The 19,671-nt window shown below is 39.3% G+C and overlaps 1 protein-coding gene across 1 annotated transcript; it reads left to right on the forward strand.

Annotated features, from left to right (window-relative positions):
* Positions 1 to 2,280: 2,280 nt before the first annotated feature.
* CD69 (CD69 molecule) lies at positions 2,281 to 9,832 on the forward strand. Its single transcript, XM_037515319.2, has 5 exons — positions 2,281 to 2,390; positions 6,487 to 6,609; positions 7,614 to 7,846; positions 8,207 to 8,328; positions 9,654 to 9,832. The coding sequence occupies exons 1-5, from the start codon at positions 2,327 to 2,329 to the stop codon at positions 9,760 to 9,762; spliced, it is 651 nt and encodes a 216-aa protein (XP_037371216.1). The 5' UTR covers positions 2,281 to 2,326; the 3' UTR covers positions 9,763 to 9,832.
* Positions 9,833 to 19,671: the final 9,839 nt, after the last annotated feature.

Below are 19,671 nucleotides of genomic sequence, written 5' to 3' on the forward strand. Positions count from 1 at the left end.
TCTGTGTTTTTTATGCATAGTCTTTCATTAATTCATATTTATGTATATACTGATTCGACAAATAGGTACTGAATACATACCACGTTCTAGTTACTATGTCAGTGTTAAAGACACTGAAGGGACAAGTCAGGACAAGTCCTTGTCCCCGAGCAGCTTACAGGCCAGGAAGGAAAGCAGATGATAAACAATGATATACCACGTCAGATGCATAGAAATACAGGTGTGTGGAGGCAGAAGGTAGGAGGGTCTATTTTAAACATAGAAGGCACATGATGACCTCTCTGGGCAGATGACAGTTGAGCAGTAAGTAAACTAAATAGAAAGGAGGTCAAGACATACAAATAGAGGGTGGAAGAACCTCTTAGAGAAAATGCAAAAACCATAAAGAGAGAGATGATTTGATATTTTTTGTGGAACAACAAATAGGTGATTGTTGGAGGGGGCAATAGTTAGTACTGAAAATAGAGGGAGTGCCAACAGGAGACACAGGTCATGGTGATCCTTCTCAACTAGAAGATCCTTGAAAATCCGATTTTATGGTAATTTTGACAAGAAGGCTTGAGGGTAGTATATTAAGAAATTGGCTGAGGGCCTCCCTGGTGACGCAAGGGGTTAGGATGCAACCTCTGAAGCTGTCCGCAGCCACTGCAGCATGAGTTTGATCCCTGGCCAGCCAGGGAGAAGCCCACATGGTGCAGCAGACCTCTCGGGACTCACCCGCTGCTCCCCTCAGCAGTGTACTTGGGTCTATCTGCCTGTTCTGTTCCCCGCTCTGTCTCTGGTGAAACCTCTCACCCCCCATGCCTCTGGCCTGTACCCCAGCTTTTGTATGCATGTATGGATAATTCTTTAAAAAAATGGCTGAAAATGTTTTAGATAAACAAAAAAATACAGTGACTTACAGTAGATGATCATTTCCAATTCACTTTAAGCATAACATTTTCAAAAAGTTTATTCTGAAAACAGAATATCTTTATTCCAAAGAAGTCATATGAAATGTAACATTTTAGCAACAACATTATCAACCAGAATGTCATTTTGATCCCCAACTTAAATCACCTTACATTCTGCAATAACTTAATCATTTATCTGGTTGATATTGACACCGTGACAATATTTTTTTTATAGTAATCATACTCCAAATGTCAAAAGACACAGATAAGGGACCAGGAAGAAGAATAAGTAAAAGAAAGAAAATATCAAAATCAACAAATAACTATGAACAAGAGACACTCTATGGGGGTGGGAGGCGGGGAAAGGAGGGCTTGGGGTCAAAATAAGGGGGTTGTAATTGTATGGGGAATATAAAAATAAAATTTAGATTTAAAAATAAATAAATAAATAAATGATAATGATGGGAACTGCCTCCCCTCATAGGGTTTTTGTGAGATTAAATGTCACATCATTTAGGGTTACATAAACTATAATGATGAAGCTAGATAAATAATAAATAAAAATAAATAAATAAATAAATAAATAATAATAATACTCTAGCAGAGAGGGGGAAAATAAGAGAATACATACCAGATATTTCTGAGGGGAAATAAGTTAATCTAAAAGATGGTAAAATATAACAAGAAAATTAACAGGTGATAAATGAAACAGATCACTTAAGATAAAAATTTTAGAGCATAGAAAGGAAGTTCCAGACCACAAGGTTTCTACTTCCTGAATTAAAGTCACTACTTACCAAGTGATACCTTATTTCCTAGGGAAGTAATGAATGACAAACCTCTAAAAGTTAATTTCTGTCTTCCTTACTAAAATGATCTCAGACTGGAATGAGATCCATAACTTAGAGATAATAAAATTCTTATTCAACAATAAATCCTCTGACCTCAAACAGTGTGAGGTGAGGTTCATAGTCAACAAATAGTTATTAAATGTATGCATAAGTGACTGAATGAGATGCCAGGGAAATATTACTCTCTAAATCATTTCCAACTCAAAGATGGAATCCCTTTTAGTTCTTTACCTAGATATAACATCGTAGAAACCATTTGCTTTCTACAAATCTAAGGAGGATGTCTCCAAATGTGGGAAAATCCCACTTGGGTCTTCAGACTACACCTGAAGTTGTGAGAAAGCACATTTCAAACAACAGGGAAAGCCCACAGCTCACCACAACAGCACGTTGTAAATGGTCTGGTCCATTGAAGCATAAATTAAAGTAACAAGAGTCGTTGAGCATTTAGGTGACAAGAGGAAGGGGCGGAGACAGCAGAACTGAATATAAGTGCTAAGATATTTCGAGACTGAACCAGCGTTCCAGCACAGACTTTCACTGTAGAGTGACTGCCCTGGGATTAACTAGAGAACCTTGAATATGAGTCCTGGAAATTGCCCCCTAACAGGGAACCGCTTCTTGAATGTGAGGAGGGGACAGCGACGTAAGTCAGAAATTTTTTCTTACGTTCTGATAATATCACTGTCTCTATACATGGTGCGTAGCTGTACTTGGGGGAGAAAATGAGGACTTCACTTCTTTAAAAACTTGCTTTACTTCTATTTCGGTCAAGATAAAGGAGAGCCTGGGAAGAAGTAAATATATCTTTATCTAGAAGCCAACATACCTGAGGTTTGTGAGGAAATCACTAGATGCATTTTAGGAAAGTTTTTAAATATCTATTTGTTTGTTTAGTTTATAACATCTTTATTTTTCACATTTAATGAGAAACCCCCAGCGCTGACCCAGTTCACTGGCATTCATTTTTCTGTATCCAGCTGCACATACTCCAGGAATCATTGCCTTTCTTTATAAAAATTCAGTTCTCTGCACCAAATACACTCTTGATTTCTCTGTGACTCATCTTGTGTTCTGACAGCCACCTCTAGCTGCTGAAATGGAGGTTTCCTGTCTGAGAGAATAGCCATCTAACCATCTGAACATTTACAGTTCCAGTAGCAAATTTTAGGAGAATATCATAAAAGAATTCTTGAGTTTGCTACCACCTGCTTCTGCATTCACCCCGCCAATCACTGGCTTCACATGCTAGGTGAAACGTTTATTTCTTCCTTTCCATTGTTTCTCATTAAAATATCTTCATAGCTATGTATCATTTCTTCCCTTGCATTCATCTATTCTGACCACAGCACTATTTTTAGAACTGTCCTGTAAGTCCTCCGGGACTTCCTTGATTTTTTTTCATGTATTCCTTTCTTCCTAATTACTGAAGTACCCCCAAAACACTAGCACTTAGAAACCCCCAAAACACTAGTACTGAGAAACGTTTACCTTTAAGCAGCTATCCAGTAACAAATAGATGTGTTTTGTTTTTCATTTCTGTTTTGTTTTTGAGGTAACTGTTGTTTGTATCTTAGCACTATAACATTCTCCGCTTTAGGTGGTGTTACCATGGTGATGCCACCCCAAAGCTCCCATAGTCCTCTACTATGATCTGTTCTGCTCCCGCCCCGCTGTTTTCTTCCTCCTCCTAGTTGGTAGCCTCAGTTCTTAGTGTGGCCTTTGTCTGACTCTGGTTTCTCTACACTCCACCTTTAAGTGACATCATCCAGTGTTTCCCTCCCCCCCACCCCACCCCACCCCACCCCACACCACCCCTGCTTATTTCATTTAAAGTAATCCCAAAGGGATGTGTTTTTTTGTTTGCTTTTTAAAGATTTATTTATTTATGCACGAAAAAGCTATGGTACAGGCCTGAGGTGGTGGTGGGGGGAGAGAATTCACCTGAGACAGAGTGGGGAACAGAACAGGCAGACTGACTGAAATACGCTGCTGAGGGGAGCAGCAGGCAAGTCAGGAAAGGTCTGCTGCACCATGTGGGTAGCTCCCTGACCGGGGCTCAAACTCGTGCCTACAGAGGCTGCAGACAGCTTCATAGGTTGTGTCTTAATCCCTTGCACCACCAGGGAGACCTCTAAAGGGATGTGTCTTGAAATGCACAACAGAAACAATCTAGAGGACTGGGTTGTTTTGTGAATGTGTGTCTACCAGATTGGTTTGCTTTTAGAAAACCATCAGTTACTTCCCACAAACCCATCTTTCACTTAGAGGCACAAAATCAAATGTGGACAACAAATGCAAGCCACGTAAAACATCTGGTAACCAAGTGAACAAAATTTTGTGCTCCAATTGAATTGCCAAAAGAAAAAAATACAATAATAAAACTACAATAGAGACTGTAGTGGAAAGAAGAAAGACTTAATGCAAGCATTCTTTTCCTGACATCACCCCCCGTTTTCCCCTCTCTCTTTTTTTTTTTAAGATTTATTTATTTATGCATACAAGAACTGGGGTATAGGCCAGAGGTGCAGAGTGGGGAGTGAGAGGATTCACCAGAGACAGAGTGGGGAGCAGAACAGGCCAGAGACAGAGTGGGGAGCAGAACAGGCAGACTGACTGAAATACACTGCTGAGGGGAGCAGTGGGAGACAGGACAGGTCTGCTGTGCCATATGGGCCACCTCCCTTGCCGGCCTGGGAATCAAATTCATGCTACAGTGGCTGCGGATAGTGTCACAGTGCTGTCTTAACCCCTTGTGCCACCAGTGTGGCCCTCAATTTTCTCTTTACTGGTTAAAGTAGGCTGCCCTGTACTTTGCTTCACTAGTATGAACAATCATTGGGCATCACCACTGGCTGATTCAACATGTTAAAGTGGATTTATTTTCGATCTCCATTAATAGACATGGTGTGTGATCACAGAGGAAATGTGCTGGATGAGTTAGTACTTGCTGGGGACCCAGAGCTGCTGCTGCAGTGAGTCTAAGCAGCATGGGTGACTCTCGCATGACAAGAAGTGAAACTAGACAGAAGCTCTGAACTTGCTACCCTGTCTACCCGGGGCTGATGATCATCTGCTGGTGAAAAACAGAAGACTGGCTTTGAGGAGCTGAGAAAAATAGAACTAGATAGGAGGGAAATGAAGGCTACTCTTGCAAAATCTGAATGCAGATATATGCTGGGAAAACCTCCCTGATGGTGCAAGGGGTTAACACGCAACCTATGAAGCTATCTGCAGCAGTAGCCACTGCAGCACGACTTCCATCCCCAGCCAGGGAGCTACTCACATGGCACAGTAGACCTCTCTTGTCTCACCTGCTGCTCTCCTCAGCAGTGTGTTTCAGTCAATCCACCTGTTCTGCTTCCCACTCTGTCTCTGGTGACTCCTCTCACCCCCCACACCTCTAGCCTGTACCCCAGTTCTTGTATGCATAAATAAATAAATCTTTAAAAAAATAAATAAAAATGAATCCTTAGTTTCTTTGGGGAAAAAAAGTTGATGTTGACAGTACTTGGAAAGAAAACAACATCTCTTTGCCCAGTTTAACTTTAGGTAAATGCCTGAAGAGGAAAAAATAAATGAATTTCAAGATACATTCTATGTAGACATTCTTTTAATTATAAAATTTACCCATACTGAAAAACAGAATTTTTTTGGCATTTAATATTATCCAAGTAACTGTGTTCTATTTCAGTATCTTGAGATCATAATAAGGGACTCTACATTTCTAGTGAGGCCAAATTTTAAAATCCTGATAGCTCATTCTGGAAAAAAGCAAATACAAAGTTCATCATAAAATATCATTCTTTGCTTTCTCAATTATTTGTTTATATTTTAAAAAGATAGCCATCTTTTTTTAATAACATATGCATATTCCAAATCTTTCCACTAAAAATATTTTCTGGTGATGAAACCTGGCTTTTACTTTTATTCAATGTTATATAAGCCATAAATGAAAAAATAATCTTCCACACTAAATTTGGTCTATAATTCTGTTATGTTTCCTTCCCCTGGGAATTTAAGGATTTCAGTATTCATTCACAGATCATTTCTTATTAGGTATAACTTACTTACAATGCATAGATTAATCAGTTAGACCCATTACCAACACTTGAAATTGTCCATCACTCTCAAAGGTATGTTCCTTTTCCTCTTAAATTGTCCTTCCTACACACACAAAAGCAATCACTTTTCTGATTTCTATCACCATAGCTTAGTTTGACTCCTGTAAGTGGAAATATGTAGTATATAATTTTGTCTGCCTTTTTTTTTCATGCAGCATTTTTTTGAGAATTCTTCATCTGTTAACCTGCCATAATTTATCTTATTTTCCTATTGATGAATATTTGTGTTATTTCTACAATTTGGTTCTTAATAATAAAGTTGCCACAAGAGTTCCCGAGGATGATCTTTTAGCACATCTTCTAGGGTAATCAGATATTTAATATATGTTATTATGATTAAAACAAAATTACAATAGTCTTAGAATTTTTATAGCTACTAACTACATAGATTGAAGAGATATTTCATGATCTCATTATTATATTTGGGTTATTTCATGTTGGGCCAAGAAGAAACTGACGAAATTCAATCAAATTTTGAGGGACATTAACATAAACATTTCATATTAAAAAATGGGGAGACATGTAGCTATTTTTTCATTTATAAGCCTCAAGACAACATCAGCGTTCTGTTCTACTGTTATCATTTGCCTAAATTCATCTTCAATTTTCTCTCTGCAGATACCACCACCAGCTCTCCTTTTGCAGAACCTCATGAAGGGCCCCTACTAGTGCCTATCCCGTGTGCTGTGCTGACTGTGGTCATCATCACTGTCTCAATCATGACTATTGTTACTTTATTTGGTGGGTTTGCACTTCATGAATTCATTCAGTGTCTTAGAGATAGGCATTCATGCTCAGCTGAAATCAGTGGGGATTACTTATTTTAATCAATTAGAAATCCTGCTTCATTCAGCACCAACACATATATCATATTGGCCAATTTACTAATAGATAATAAATATAATTTCATGTTCCTTGAATGATTAATACATTTTGTGTGTGTTTTCTAGAGCTTTTTTTTACAAGTATTAGAATTTATAAAACTATGTTTTATAGATTACTACAGAGGAAATTACATCTGGGTAGATGTTTAAATCTGAAATGAAAAAGGGCTGGTTTTGATCCCAAATACCAGTTAACATTCATTGTTAATGGAAAAAATATATTTAAGCCATACTTTAATTAGTAACTGCTCAGTCTTTTATCTCATAGGCCAGAGGATAGTGGTTATGGATATCTAAGAATATATCTGGAAGTTCTCAGAGTCAGCTGTCATATGGTATTCAAAACATACAGCTACACTGAGACACATTGTGTCTTTTACAAACATGAAATTTTGCGGTTAGGTGAAACATCCCCATGCAAAGATCTCTCAGTAAAATTAATCACTTCTCTAAAAATTATTTTTTCTCTATCGCCCAATATAGTGTTATATCTATTTTATCTTCAGATTCCTCCACCTCTGCATTCATATTCAAACTCTAGTTTGGAACTTAGAATGCAATTCTCCTTTCTAGTCCAAAGACTACTTTCAAGAGTTTTATATTTTCCTGCCACTCTCTGACATTGTTGCCAAAGAGAAGCTCCCCTCTCCCACCAACCTTGTTTCCTATACCCTGTTCAATGATGATTAAGCACAATGGTAGATCAGAGAAGGCAAGAGCTGCCTTCTTATCTTCTCACAATTCTTGACTTTCATCCTCCACTTCATCGCCTAGCTCAACACAGCATCCCCTGAGCAAGTTTTGCAGCTGTGGGTATTCAGTTTCTTCTGATACTAAAGCCAACCATTTTTTGGTTCACAGTGGGCAAATACAATTGTCCAGACCAATATATGCCTTCAGCGCCTTCCAACAACAATGTTTCTTCAGCGCCCTCCAACAACTATGTTTCTTCATGCTCCAACGACTGGATCGGATACCAGAGGAAATGCTACTTCATTTCCACTGCGAAAGGGGACTGGACCTCAGCCCAGAAGGAGTGTGTCCAACATGGTGCTGCTCTTGCTGTCTTTCATTCTGAAAAGAAGGAGAACATGGTAAGATACTGATCAAAACCAAGTTCATAAAATATCACTGTTCTCTCTTGTACAGCTAATCTGTGGCTTTTATCTATTTCCTTCTCTGTGATGACATGGTATCTATCTTCCGCGTAGGAAAACTCAGTCACAGAAAACCAGGTAATCAGTCTGAGATCAAAATGATAGTTCAGTTCATTCTTGTAAATTTGACTTTATTGTTTAGCTTCAAAGGCAGAGATTGAAATGAGTTGATCCTATGTAGAACTAACAAATGATCAGATTAGCTAGAAAGCCATAAATCACACCTTTTGAGGATCAAGACTTACTATGTATTTAACTAGAGTAATTATTTAACCTACATCTATCTTCTTTCTTCAGAGGTCTTCTGAGAGCTTTTTACAACGATACGTGGGTGCAGAAAAACACTGGATTAGACTGATTACTCAGAGTCCTGAAGTGGGACACACATGGAACTGGTCAAACAGCAAAGAAGAGATGTGGTAAGTTTTAGGAAGTCTCTTCATGCTCCCCAGGTTGGTAACTCAGGGAAACCAATTTCAATATGAAGGTTGAACTCTGAATGAGCAAAGTCCTAACAATCCATTGTGTGTAAATACTCTATGGAATTCTGTCAAGGAAGGCTTTAGTATTACCTTTCCGGTTTTATCTCCTTGTAATTTATATGATAAATGCTTCTAGTAATTTTATGTGAGCAAATTCTAGTGGAGTTATACACTCAAATATTCCAGGAATAATTATACTGATGCAAAAATATAGTATGTCCAACTTCATAGTTATATTTTACTGATGAACTAGTTTCTGGAAAACAATTACCTCTTATTCATTCCCAGTTCTCATCTCCACAGGGATTTAAAAAAAAAAAAAAGTTTTCAAATCTAATAAGAACCTTTTGTGGACCGGAGAGAAAACTTGTCCCAGAATTTAAGATATTGATTTTATTTGTGTTACTTGCAATTAAAATACATTTTATAGTTGAAAGGCACTTCATAAGTTTAGTTTACACCTCTGCCATCTGAAGACTCAGAACTGAATATATTTCTAGTTATCTAAATAATTTTGATTATTATGATAATGACTTATATCAAGGATAAATTCAAATTTCTAGAAAGCAATTCTTAATATATGTGTCTTAATATACCATGTCCACAAGTGGACTTAAAGGGTGATAAATGCCTAAAATTGTTTGCATCAGTATGCATGATAGTTGAATGTATATACTTTCTGGGAAGTGTTTCCCCAAGGGTTTGTGAGCTCAAAATGATCAAAAAGTACTCCTCAATCAAGTGAAAGGAGTTTTGTATCTTCCGCTATGCCACTCCTTCCCACTTTGTCTGCAGATGAGTCTATGTTTATTGGCTGGAAGACTTGCCTCATGTATTGTTCCTTAACTGACAAATAAACAAACAAAACCTGAGTTCATCACTATCACACCATCACTAAGTTTATTCTCTTAGGGAATGAAAACAATGACTGAATGAAAACAATGGACTAAAAATACTTCTGCTTCTCTTTTAAAAAAAAAAAAAAAAGATTTATTTATGTATACAAGAGCTGGGGTGCAGGCCAGAAATGGGATGGTGAGAGGATTCACTAGAGACAGAGTGGGGAGCAGAACAGGCAGACTGACTGAAATACACTGCTGAGGGGAGCAGCAGGCGAGACAGTAGAGGTCTGCTGCACCATGTGGATACCTCCCTAGCAGGGGATCGAACTCATGCTGCAGTGGCTGTGGATAGCTTCATAGGTTATGTCTTAACCCCTTCTGCCACCATGGAGGCCCCTAATTCTGTTTCTTGATTGACAGGTTCAAACTCACAGGATCTGTGAACTGCACGTTTTTGAACAGCACAGGTGTCTACCGCATAGAATGTGAAGAGAAGTTACCCTGGATATGTAGCAAGCCTTCCATTTAATGAGGACACATCTGCTCATAAACTTATCCTCTCATGAAACCTAAGGAAACTTGTATCGATGAATGCTGCTCAATGGTCAGAAGTTTTCCATAAAGACTTTGTGAAATATAAACAACTCTGTATGATTTTGGAAATCTTCCTCTAACCAAGATTGTGGAAAAAGGGGAGAGGAATTCAGTAATATCTGCACTATGGAATACCCTAGCCATGAGCTGCAAATGTCAAAGACTGACTGATAATCATGTTCAGGGATGAGAAGAATGACTCTAAACCTTTCCTGTGCACTTTATATTTTTTTGAAGTTCAGAAATAATAAAATAACTAGGTTTAGAGTTATTATTTATTATTGAATGACAGCCAACAATGAATGTCCTTCAAACATTTGCACTATTTGAAGGAGTCAGAAGACAGTATTAAAAACTGAATGTATATAAAGGGAATTTTAGCTGGTGACAGATATTTAGTATAAATACATTTTTGAAACCTTGGCATTTATAGGTGGACAAATGCTTATGGAACTAAGCTTTGTAATATTTCTCTCTTTTTAGAGAATTTTTTCAAGTTACTTTGTCATTTTTTTCTCTAATTATGTATTTATGTTTTTGTTGTGTGTGTTTGTGTGTGTGTGTTTTACTTCTTCAGTGTAGACTAGTTTATGTTGATGGTAGTTAGCTCACTGCCTTGAAAGCCTGTATAATGTTTAGAGATAAAGGCAGAAGCAAAGAATTGGAGGAATATTTGTAAAACAGATAAAAGATTGGCAAATATGTCATGTGTGATGTGATAAATTCCCACCAAGAAAATTTCTGTTTTGTTCAGACCTGAAAGAATGCTAGTTTTATCTGATTTAAAATCCGAGCTTCTCCTTAATCAATTCTAACTTGTGCAATACTTCATGCAAAATATTTTCTAAGTGCAATAAAGTGTTTGTTTGTTTTTGTATCCAGTACAATTGTAAGTTGATCATATGCATGTTAAAATAAATTTTTTTAAAAAAGGGTATCCAAGAAGTGTTCATTCCTTCAAAATATACTAACAATTATATAACATACTAGAAAGTAGAAAAAAGAGTACTATAACTTTTTTTAAGTGTTCCTATAGTAAAACTTTAGCTTGATAACATGGTCTGTACTTCTTGAATAGTTTACATATATGTATTTAAAAAAAGCCGTATCTATCTTTTTGTATATAGGAGAGTTTCAGTAGGTATTATAATTAAATAGAGAGGAATTTATATCATTGACCATTTATTTGTTCTTTCCTATCTTATATTATTTTTCACCCTCACACTGAAGAGACAGAGAAATTGGGAGATGCCTAAAGTCCTACGAGCTGGTTATAAGCTTGTCCTCCAATAAGAGCATCACTGGTTCTCATAACTAATTCTTCAACAGCATGTTGTTCAATTCTGAAACACCCACCTATTTTAGTATCTACATAAAACAATTCATTCACTAGAAATGTTGAGGTGCTACATTATCTTCAAGGAATTTTTTTTTTTAAGATTTATTTATTTATACAAGCACCGGTTAGTCAGAAGCGCTGGAGGGTGAGAGAACGCACCAGAGCCAGAGTGGGGAACAGAACAGGCAGACTGATGAAATACACTGCTGAGGGGAGCAGCAGGCGGCAGGAGAGGTCTGCGCGCCATGTGGGACCCTCACCAGCAGCTGGGGATTGAACTGGCACTGCAGAGGCTGCAGGCAGCTTCACAGCCCAGGGCTCAACCACTGCACCACCAGGGGAGGCCCTCTTTTTTTTTTTTTAAGATTTATTTTTGTGCAAGAGCTGGGGTACGGGCCAGAGTCATGGGAGGGTGAGAGGATTCACCAGAGACAGAGCAGGGAGGCAGAACAGGCAGAAGGACCGAAGACGTGACTGAGGGGAGCAGCGGGCGAGACAGGAGAGGTCTGCCACACCATGTGGGTTTCTCCCTGGCCGGCCTGGAATTGAACCTGTGCTGCAGAAGCTTCAGACAGCTTCACAGCACAGCGTTCAGCCCGCTGTGCCACCGGGGAGGCTCTCTCCAAGGAGTATTTCAGCCTGGGATAATCTGATTACCTTTGAGATGGTTTTATGAATATATTATGTAGTAGTCTCCTTCTCTGAAAGGTGGAAATGTAGGATACAGGTGTTGTCTTTAAACTTCCACACTGGTACTCACATGGAGAAGAAATAAGGATTCCAGATACTATTTAGAGACAAGTCATAAAGAGGTTCCTTAATCTTCCTCTGTCCCCACAGCTGTAAAATGAAACCAATTGCCTGGAAGCTTTTATGTCATCATTTATGACAACAATCTACTCCCAAGTCCTCCTCAAAAACAACATCCTGTGACTTGTGAGCTGTGAAAGTAGGAAGTGTATTTTAAGAGCTGGAGCACAGGGGAAATACTATCTGCCACCCACTAGTTAACTATTTTTGTTAGAAATAGTTGAAAATGTAATTAAAATTAGCGAGGAATTCAATTAGTTAACACTTGAAAATGGACATAGAACAGTAACCAGTGTAAAGTAAATCCCTAAGATGTATTACATATGATGTATTACATATGATGATGATGATGAAAACAGGAACACTTTGTCATTAAATCTTTAATATTGGCATAGACCATCATTTCCACGTAATATGTCCAGCTCTACATAGCATATCTTATTTCTGTTTTCTTTTTGAGGACCTTTACAGAAATTCACTCAATGAGTGATTTTTCCCCTCCACTTATGTTCATTGAGGTAATGTTGGTTTACAACACTATTTTATGGATTATAGATTCATACCTCTACAAATGTATTTTTCACAGCCACACCATGAGCACAACCAAAACCTCAATAATCCTCCACCCCACTGGGACCCCATTGGGTCCCCTCCCACACTCTCAGCTTTTACTCTCCCCCTTCCATTATTAAGCAGCTACTTTTGTGGTGGGGAATAGAGTTAAACACCATGCAAATTTAACTTGGTAACTGGCTTTGTAAAATGAATGGTCTATTTATAAAACAAAGAGTAAATGATTATATTTATGGGGGGTGAAATGTGAATTTTTTTCACATGCAGTGTAACTATGTTGCAAATAAACTACTTTAGTTGCTTCTGTATTCAAACTTTTAATGTTAACTTGGTAGGCTATATTCACCTAGGATAATTATATTACAATGTGCTGAAGATAACTATTAGTTATCTGTGCTTTATTTTACTTTTCCAACACAATTTCAGTATCTTTCTCTGGCAAAGGGAGTAATCCTTCATGTTTTTATTTCACATAATTATTGATATTCGGTACAATTAAAAGTATTTTAGAGAGGATAAAATTCCATTAAAATATTAGGTTTGGGCCTCCCCGGTGGCGCAGCGGTTGAGCGCTGGGTTGCGAAGCTGCGCGCGGCCTCTGCGGCGCCGGTTCGATCCCCGGCTGCTCCCCAGCCACCGGAGGAGGGTCCCACATGGCGCGCAGACCTCTCCTGCCGCCCGCTGCTCCCCTCAGCAGTGTACTTCGGTCCTTCTGCCTGCTCTGCTCCCCGCTCTGGCTCTGGTGAATTCTCTCGCCCTCCCGCGCTTCTGACTGTACCCAGTGCATGTATAAACAAAACAAACAAAGAAACCAGCAAACAAATAAATAAAGCATGCCTCTATAAAAAAAAAAAAAAAAAAAAAAATATTAGGTCCTTTAGTCAGTATTCAAATGATTCAAGAATTTTATGACACTATTATAGAAATAATCTTTCTAAACTTGTTCTTAATTTCTATAAATTTTACTGTCTTTTCACAAATGGAAATGTATCATAACTGAAATTTAAAAGCTAATAAAATGCTGGAAAATAGGACCAGAAAGATTTCTGGCGATTATATGAATTGATTTCATTTACCTTTGGGAAAAGTTTGAAAATACTTAATCAAAACCCTCTAAAAAAATTCATATTGGTTTTGGTGTGACCATTTTGGCCAGAAAGAAGTGGGAAGACCATAAAAGAATAATCTTGGGTATACAAGACATTTTTGTGGTGATAGATCAGAAGCCACTTCATGCTCCAAAAATGAAGATTTAATGAATGAATATGATTCTACTACGTGACAAAATAATATTCCAACACTAAGATATAGTAATGGAGATGCACTAACTATTATTACTAAGCCAGTCAAAAATAGAAGATATGGGGCCTCCCCGGTGGCGCAGCGGTTGGGCGCTGGGTTGCGAAGCTGCCCGCAGCCTCTGCGGCGCCGGTTCGATCCCCGGCTGTTCCCCGGCCACCGGAGGAGGGTCCCACATGGCGCGCAGACCTCTCCTGCCGTCCACTGCTCCCTTCAGCAGTGTACTTCGGTCCTTCTGCCTGCTCTGCTCCCCGCTCTGGCTCTGGTGAATTCTCTCACCCTCCCGTGCTTCTGACTGTATCCAGTGCATGTATAAACAAAACAAACAAACAAATAAATAAATAAATAAAAACATGCCTCAAAAAAAAAAAATAATAGATATGATGAGATACATAAAAGAAGATTCTATCCTGTTTAATACATGCGTGTGCGCATGTGTGTTGTGTTTCCATGTGCTGAAAGACAAAATAGCTACATAGGTCAGCATAATAGCTTGTAGGTTGTATTTATTTTCTTCTCTATGGTTCTCCTTAGTTTCAGAATATTTTATAATGAAAGTTATTTTACTCAATAAGAAAAGCTTTTGAATAAGTCTAAGTATAGGGAAATAATTTCATTATTTAAAGCACTTCTATAAACTAGTAACCAAATACAAATATTAGAATAAGTTTGCTTCAAGTATCCAATCTGTACGGGCCTCCCCTGGTGGCGCAGTGGTTGAGCACTGGGCTGTGAAACTTCCCACAGCCTCTGTAGCGCCGGTTCGATCCCCGGGAACAGGCGAGAGTCCCACATGACCCGATAGACCTCTCTCTCCTGTCATGCCCCCTGCTCCCCTCACTAACGTATTTCGTCAGCCTGCCTGTTTTGTTCCCCGCTCTGGCTCTGGTGAATTCTCTCACCCTCCCGTGCTTTTGAATGTACCCAGTACTTGTATAAATAAATTTTTAAAAAAAGAATCCAGCCTATACTAAATTATCTATAAATTCCCCTCTTCATCCCTCTGGGTGCCTATAAATCGCAGTGCCATCTAGAGGCTGAATGAAATCAGTGCACTTTTAGTATCTGCTATTTTCCCAAATTCTTTTTTTTTTTTTTTTAAGATTTATTTATTTATGCATACAAGAGCTGGGTACAGGCCAGAGATGTGGGGAGCAGGGGAGCAAACTCATGCTGCAGTGGCTGCGGATAGCTTCATAGGTTGCATCTTAACCCCTTGCACCATCAGGGAGTCTCTGCTGAACAGTTTTGGTGTACTTCAGTCCCAATGGCCAGCTGCACATATGTCTTCCTCTGGGCAACTTCTATGGGACCCCTGAAGGTGCCTTCTTAATGGAGGGGTCCCTCCATTGATGGGTTTCCTCTTCCATACTTCCTGCTGGTTCTGGAGTGAACCCCCAGTGTGACCCCTTTCTGTGCACACTCTGCCTGGCACACCAGAGAATGGATTGCACATTGTGGCTGCCATGGCACCTCAGCTAACATCTCCATCATCTACTGAGCCACGTTCATGGCCCCTCTATTAAGGGCTGGATTTCAATCCAGTTTGGTGTGAACAGAGACCTCTTCTTTGAGCATTTTGTCTGCACCTGAGGGGTAGTGGCTGCTCCCTATGTCTGGTGTTCCTGTATTCTCTAAAGCTTTCTTTAGCTCCTTCCACCAAGCCACTATTATTCAAGACCTTTTAAATAATCTTTATATTTAACTTTCCCAATTCAAATTATTGTGGGGTTCAGCCTTCCAGTTACATCCTGAGTGATATGGAAATGTTAAGTCCATTGGAATTGTATTTGTTCTATTTTGATTACATTTAATACCACTAGACTTTCCCTCTAATTCAGTGGTATTCAGACTTTTTAAGTAATGGAATCTTATTTACAGACAAAATCCTATATGGCGTGCTATTTAGTATAACACATAGAAAGCAGAGGTGTTTTGATTTAAATGGGGATGGATGGCAAGGTGCCCCCATGTCCAGCTCCTCCTCCATTCCCCTGCTTTCTGCCTGTGGTGGTCTTAAAACATCTCTCCTGAACAGGCAATTTTCTTAGGGCACAGTGTCTCAGTCCATTTGGGCTGCTATAACAAAATACAGACTGGTGGCAATTAAGCAATAGAAATGTATTTCTCATGTTTTTAGTAGCTAAAAGTCAGAGAGCAGAGTATGAGCACAGCCAAGTGAAGGCCCTCTCGTGGGTCACAGACTTCTGGTTTTACCCTTATGTGGCAGAAGGGGCTAGGGAGTTCTGTGGGGTCACATTTTTTTTTTAAAGATTTATTTATTTATGCATACACCACGGGAGGGTGAGCAAACTCACCAGAGACAGAGCGGGGAACAGAACAGGCAGACTGAGGAAACACACTGCTGAGGGGAGCAGCGGATGAGACAGGAGAGGTCTGCTTCGCCATGTGGGATTCTTGCCGGCTGGCTGGGATCGAACCTGCGCTGCAGAGGTCGCAGACAGCTTCACAGTGCGACACTCAACTGACTGCGCCACCAGGGAGGCCCTGTGGGGTCACTTTTATAAGACATTAATTCCACTTGTGAGGGCTCGACTTTCATGACCTAAGAACCTCCCTGAGGCCAAACCTTCTTATGCCATCATATTGGTATTAGGATTTCAGGAATTTGAAGGGGGTTAAGGGGACACATTGAGTCCATAATGGAACACAGTTTGAGAAACAGCTTTTTTTTTTTAAGATTTATTTATTTATGCATACAAAAACTGGGGTACAGGCCAGAGATACGGGGGAGGGGGGCTTAGAGGATTCACCAGAGACAGAGTTTCAGAGCAGAACAGGCAGACTGAAATACACTGCTGAGGGGAGCAGCGGGCCAGACAGGAGAGGTCTGCTTCACCATGTGGGTTTCTCCCTGGCCGGCTGGGGATCGAACTCATGCTACAGAGGCTGCGGTGCTTCATAGTGCTTCACAGTGCAGTGCTTAACTCCTTGCACCACCAGGGAGGCACTGAGAAACAGTTTTATAGCCATCTTACATATAACAAAGTAAAGGCCAATCTTCTGTATAATCAAGTCAACTCTGCCTCTAAATTTTACAAATAATATTGGCATATTCATTAATACCAGTGCACTCTGGATGGACTCTCATTTCATGTGTTATTCAAGAAATATATCTCTTTAGACCAATTTAATTAGCCAATCCTGGAACAATAAACTATGGTAGTAGGAACGTAGGGTTCTAGAAGGAAATGAAATATCTTTATTTCTATTAAACCAGAGCTGATAATGAGATGGGAGAAGATGTTTACGGGAGTAGCTTTGTAACCTCAGTTTTCAATTTTGAAATGAAATAAACTTTTGGTTTCACATCTTGCAGGCAGCACTGAAAAAAAGCCATTGTCCCCAGGAAAGTCCCTTTTCTTTCGTATGGGGCTAGAAAATGAAGCCCAGAGACGTAGCTTCTTCTTTGAGGGGAACTGCTTCCTCAAAGGAGTCCTCAGTCTCAAACCTGCATGTCAAACCTGGACATTAACTTAATGTTTCCAGTCTTTAATTCAGAAAATGATCCAAAATGAGCTGTACTGCAGAAGTCTCATTCTCCAGAATTAACCTAAGAGGACTTCACCCTGCCAAGCCCATCAATATTCTAAAATAAATGGGAGAAAACTAGCTATTTTTCTTCATAATTTCTTGCTTTCCTGACATCTAAGGACATGATTTTATCCAAGGAATTTATGACAAATACCTTGACTTTCAAGATGGGTATGGGAAGGGCTGAGGGTATAGTGGTCATACCATACAAACTTGATGTTCTGGAAGAAATTTATGGGAGGAAGAAACTGTGAAATGAATACAGAATGTTACAAAAATAAAACAATTTTCTTCTGCGCTGCCCATGTAATTAGTGTTTTCTGGAAATAAAATATAAAGAGGTTCCATTCTGTTTGTTAGCAGGCTTATTATTTATTTAAAATGCAATCATCCAGAAAACAGAAAACAAATTGCAATCACTTCTCTCGGCTCCTATCATAAAGACAATTGTAATATAAAAGCTTCTAAAAAGTAATTTATATTTGATTACTTCCAATTTTAGATCCCATTTTTGAAAGGCCCCTGACACAATTTTCTCATATAGTAAAATTAAAGCTAAGGAGATTTAGATTGTTGAACACAGAAATCCAAAGTGTTACTGGAGTTTGGGTTCAGAATGCAATTAAAAAGAGTTGATAGGGCCTCCCCAGTGGCGCAGCGGTTGAGCGCTGGGTTGCGAAGCTGTCCGCAGCCTCTGCAGCGCTGGTTCGATTCCCGGCTGCTCCCCGGCCACTGGAGGAGGATCCCACATGGTGCGCAGACCTCCCCTGCCACCCGCTGCTCCCCTCAGCAGTGTACTTCGCTCCTTCTGCTTGCTCTGCTCCCCGCTCTGGCTCTGGTGAATTCTCTCACCCTCCCATGCTTCTGACTGTACCCAGTGCTTGTATAAATAAATAAATCTTAAAAAAAAAAAAAAAAAAAAAAAGAGTTGATAAATTCACACTTGCACAAGAGTGAACAGGGTTTAATGAGGATCCTGGCAGACAAGAAACCATCCCCCATATCAGCTGTTGCACATAGAATTAGGGATTCTATGAGCCTCCATTCACAGATTATGATGCAATTGATTAGAAGTGAAACCCAGGCATGTGTGTGTGTTTTAGTATCAAAGTGTTTCTAATGCAATCAGGATTCCTGTTGTCTTCACTCCAACTTTCAACCCCCATAAATATTACTGTTTCTGATGCTGACAGTACAGCAGTGAATAGTGCAGACATCATTTTTACCTGATGATGCTCATCTTCTGGAAAAGAAGACACCTTACGAAAAGAAGCAGGCAGGTTAAATGGTGACAGATTGTGTTAGATTTATAAAAAGAACCACAAAACCTGAGTGGCAGGTGGTAAGAAGGCTTACTTCCACTGAACTGGTTCAGGAAGACCACCGAATGCACTGGCACTGAGCTGAGACTACAAGGACAGGAAGGAGTCAATGGTGTGAGAAATGGGGAGAAGGGTTTTTCAGGAGGGAGAAAGGGGCAGCATGTGCAAAGGCCCCGGGGTGGGAAAATGTGGCCTGTGTGAAATACTAAGCATCTTGTCTCCATTTTCCTTGTCTCCACTTCAGAAAGTTCCCAAACAAATAATGTTTTTTTGTCCTTCCAAATAAAAGTTGTGAACCTATCTCTCTTAAGAAAAAAATAACAATCAAGGAGGAGGCCTAATGATGACATAGTCCAGCATTCAAGAAACCCAACTTTTTGAGTGACAGCCTCTGATTTTCAAATGCCATCAAATGTGGCAAAGTGTTTAGACAAAGGGAGTAAAAGGCTGAATCCAACCCATAGATTATCAGCTCATAACTTTTGACTTGAATACTTCCATTCTCAGGGAGACAAAAATATTCAAAAGGAAACTTGACTTTTGAAAATAAGTACAGCAAAGAAGAAAAAAAAAAAACAGAACACATGAATTTTGGAATCAGATAACCTGGCGTTAGCTGTCTGACACTGTTTAATCTTTTGATTCCTGAGCTGTAAAATGCATGAAACAAATTGTAAAGTACTTATAAACCTAGCTTCAGGCTGGATTGCTTTAAGGTTTTTCTGTCTTGCCATCCTTAAATTTTCCTATGAGTCTGGGCTTCATTTGTAGGTTACTTGTTCCATCAGACTAGAAAATAATTCACACATCTTAACCCTAAAGGAAGATCCATACTTGTCTGTATTTCAATGCCAAGTCAGAAACTTCAGAAATATTTTGTTCTAGGACACCGTCTAGTTCTGAAAGAACTTTTGAGTTAAGGGAGGTGGCAGTCTGGTCCCTGAGC

The sequence above is a fragment of the Talpa occidentalis genome, unplaced genomic scaffold (assembly GCF_014898055.3).
Source record: "Talpa occidentalis isolate TD23 unplaced genomic scaffold, MPIMG_talOcc4v2.1 talOcc4.16, whole genome shotgun sequence".
Taxonomy (NCBI): domain Eukaryota; kingdom Metazoa; phylum Chordata; class Mammalia; order Eulipotyphla; family Talpidae; genus Talpa; species Talpa occidentalis.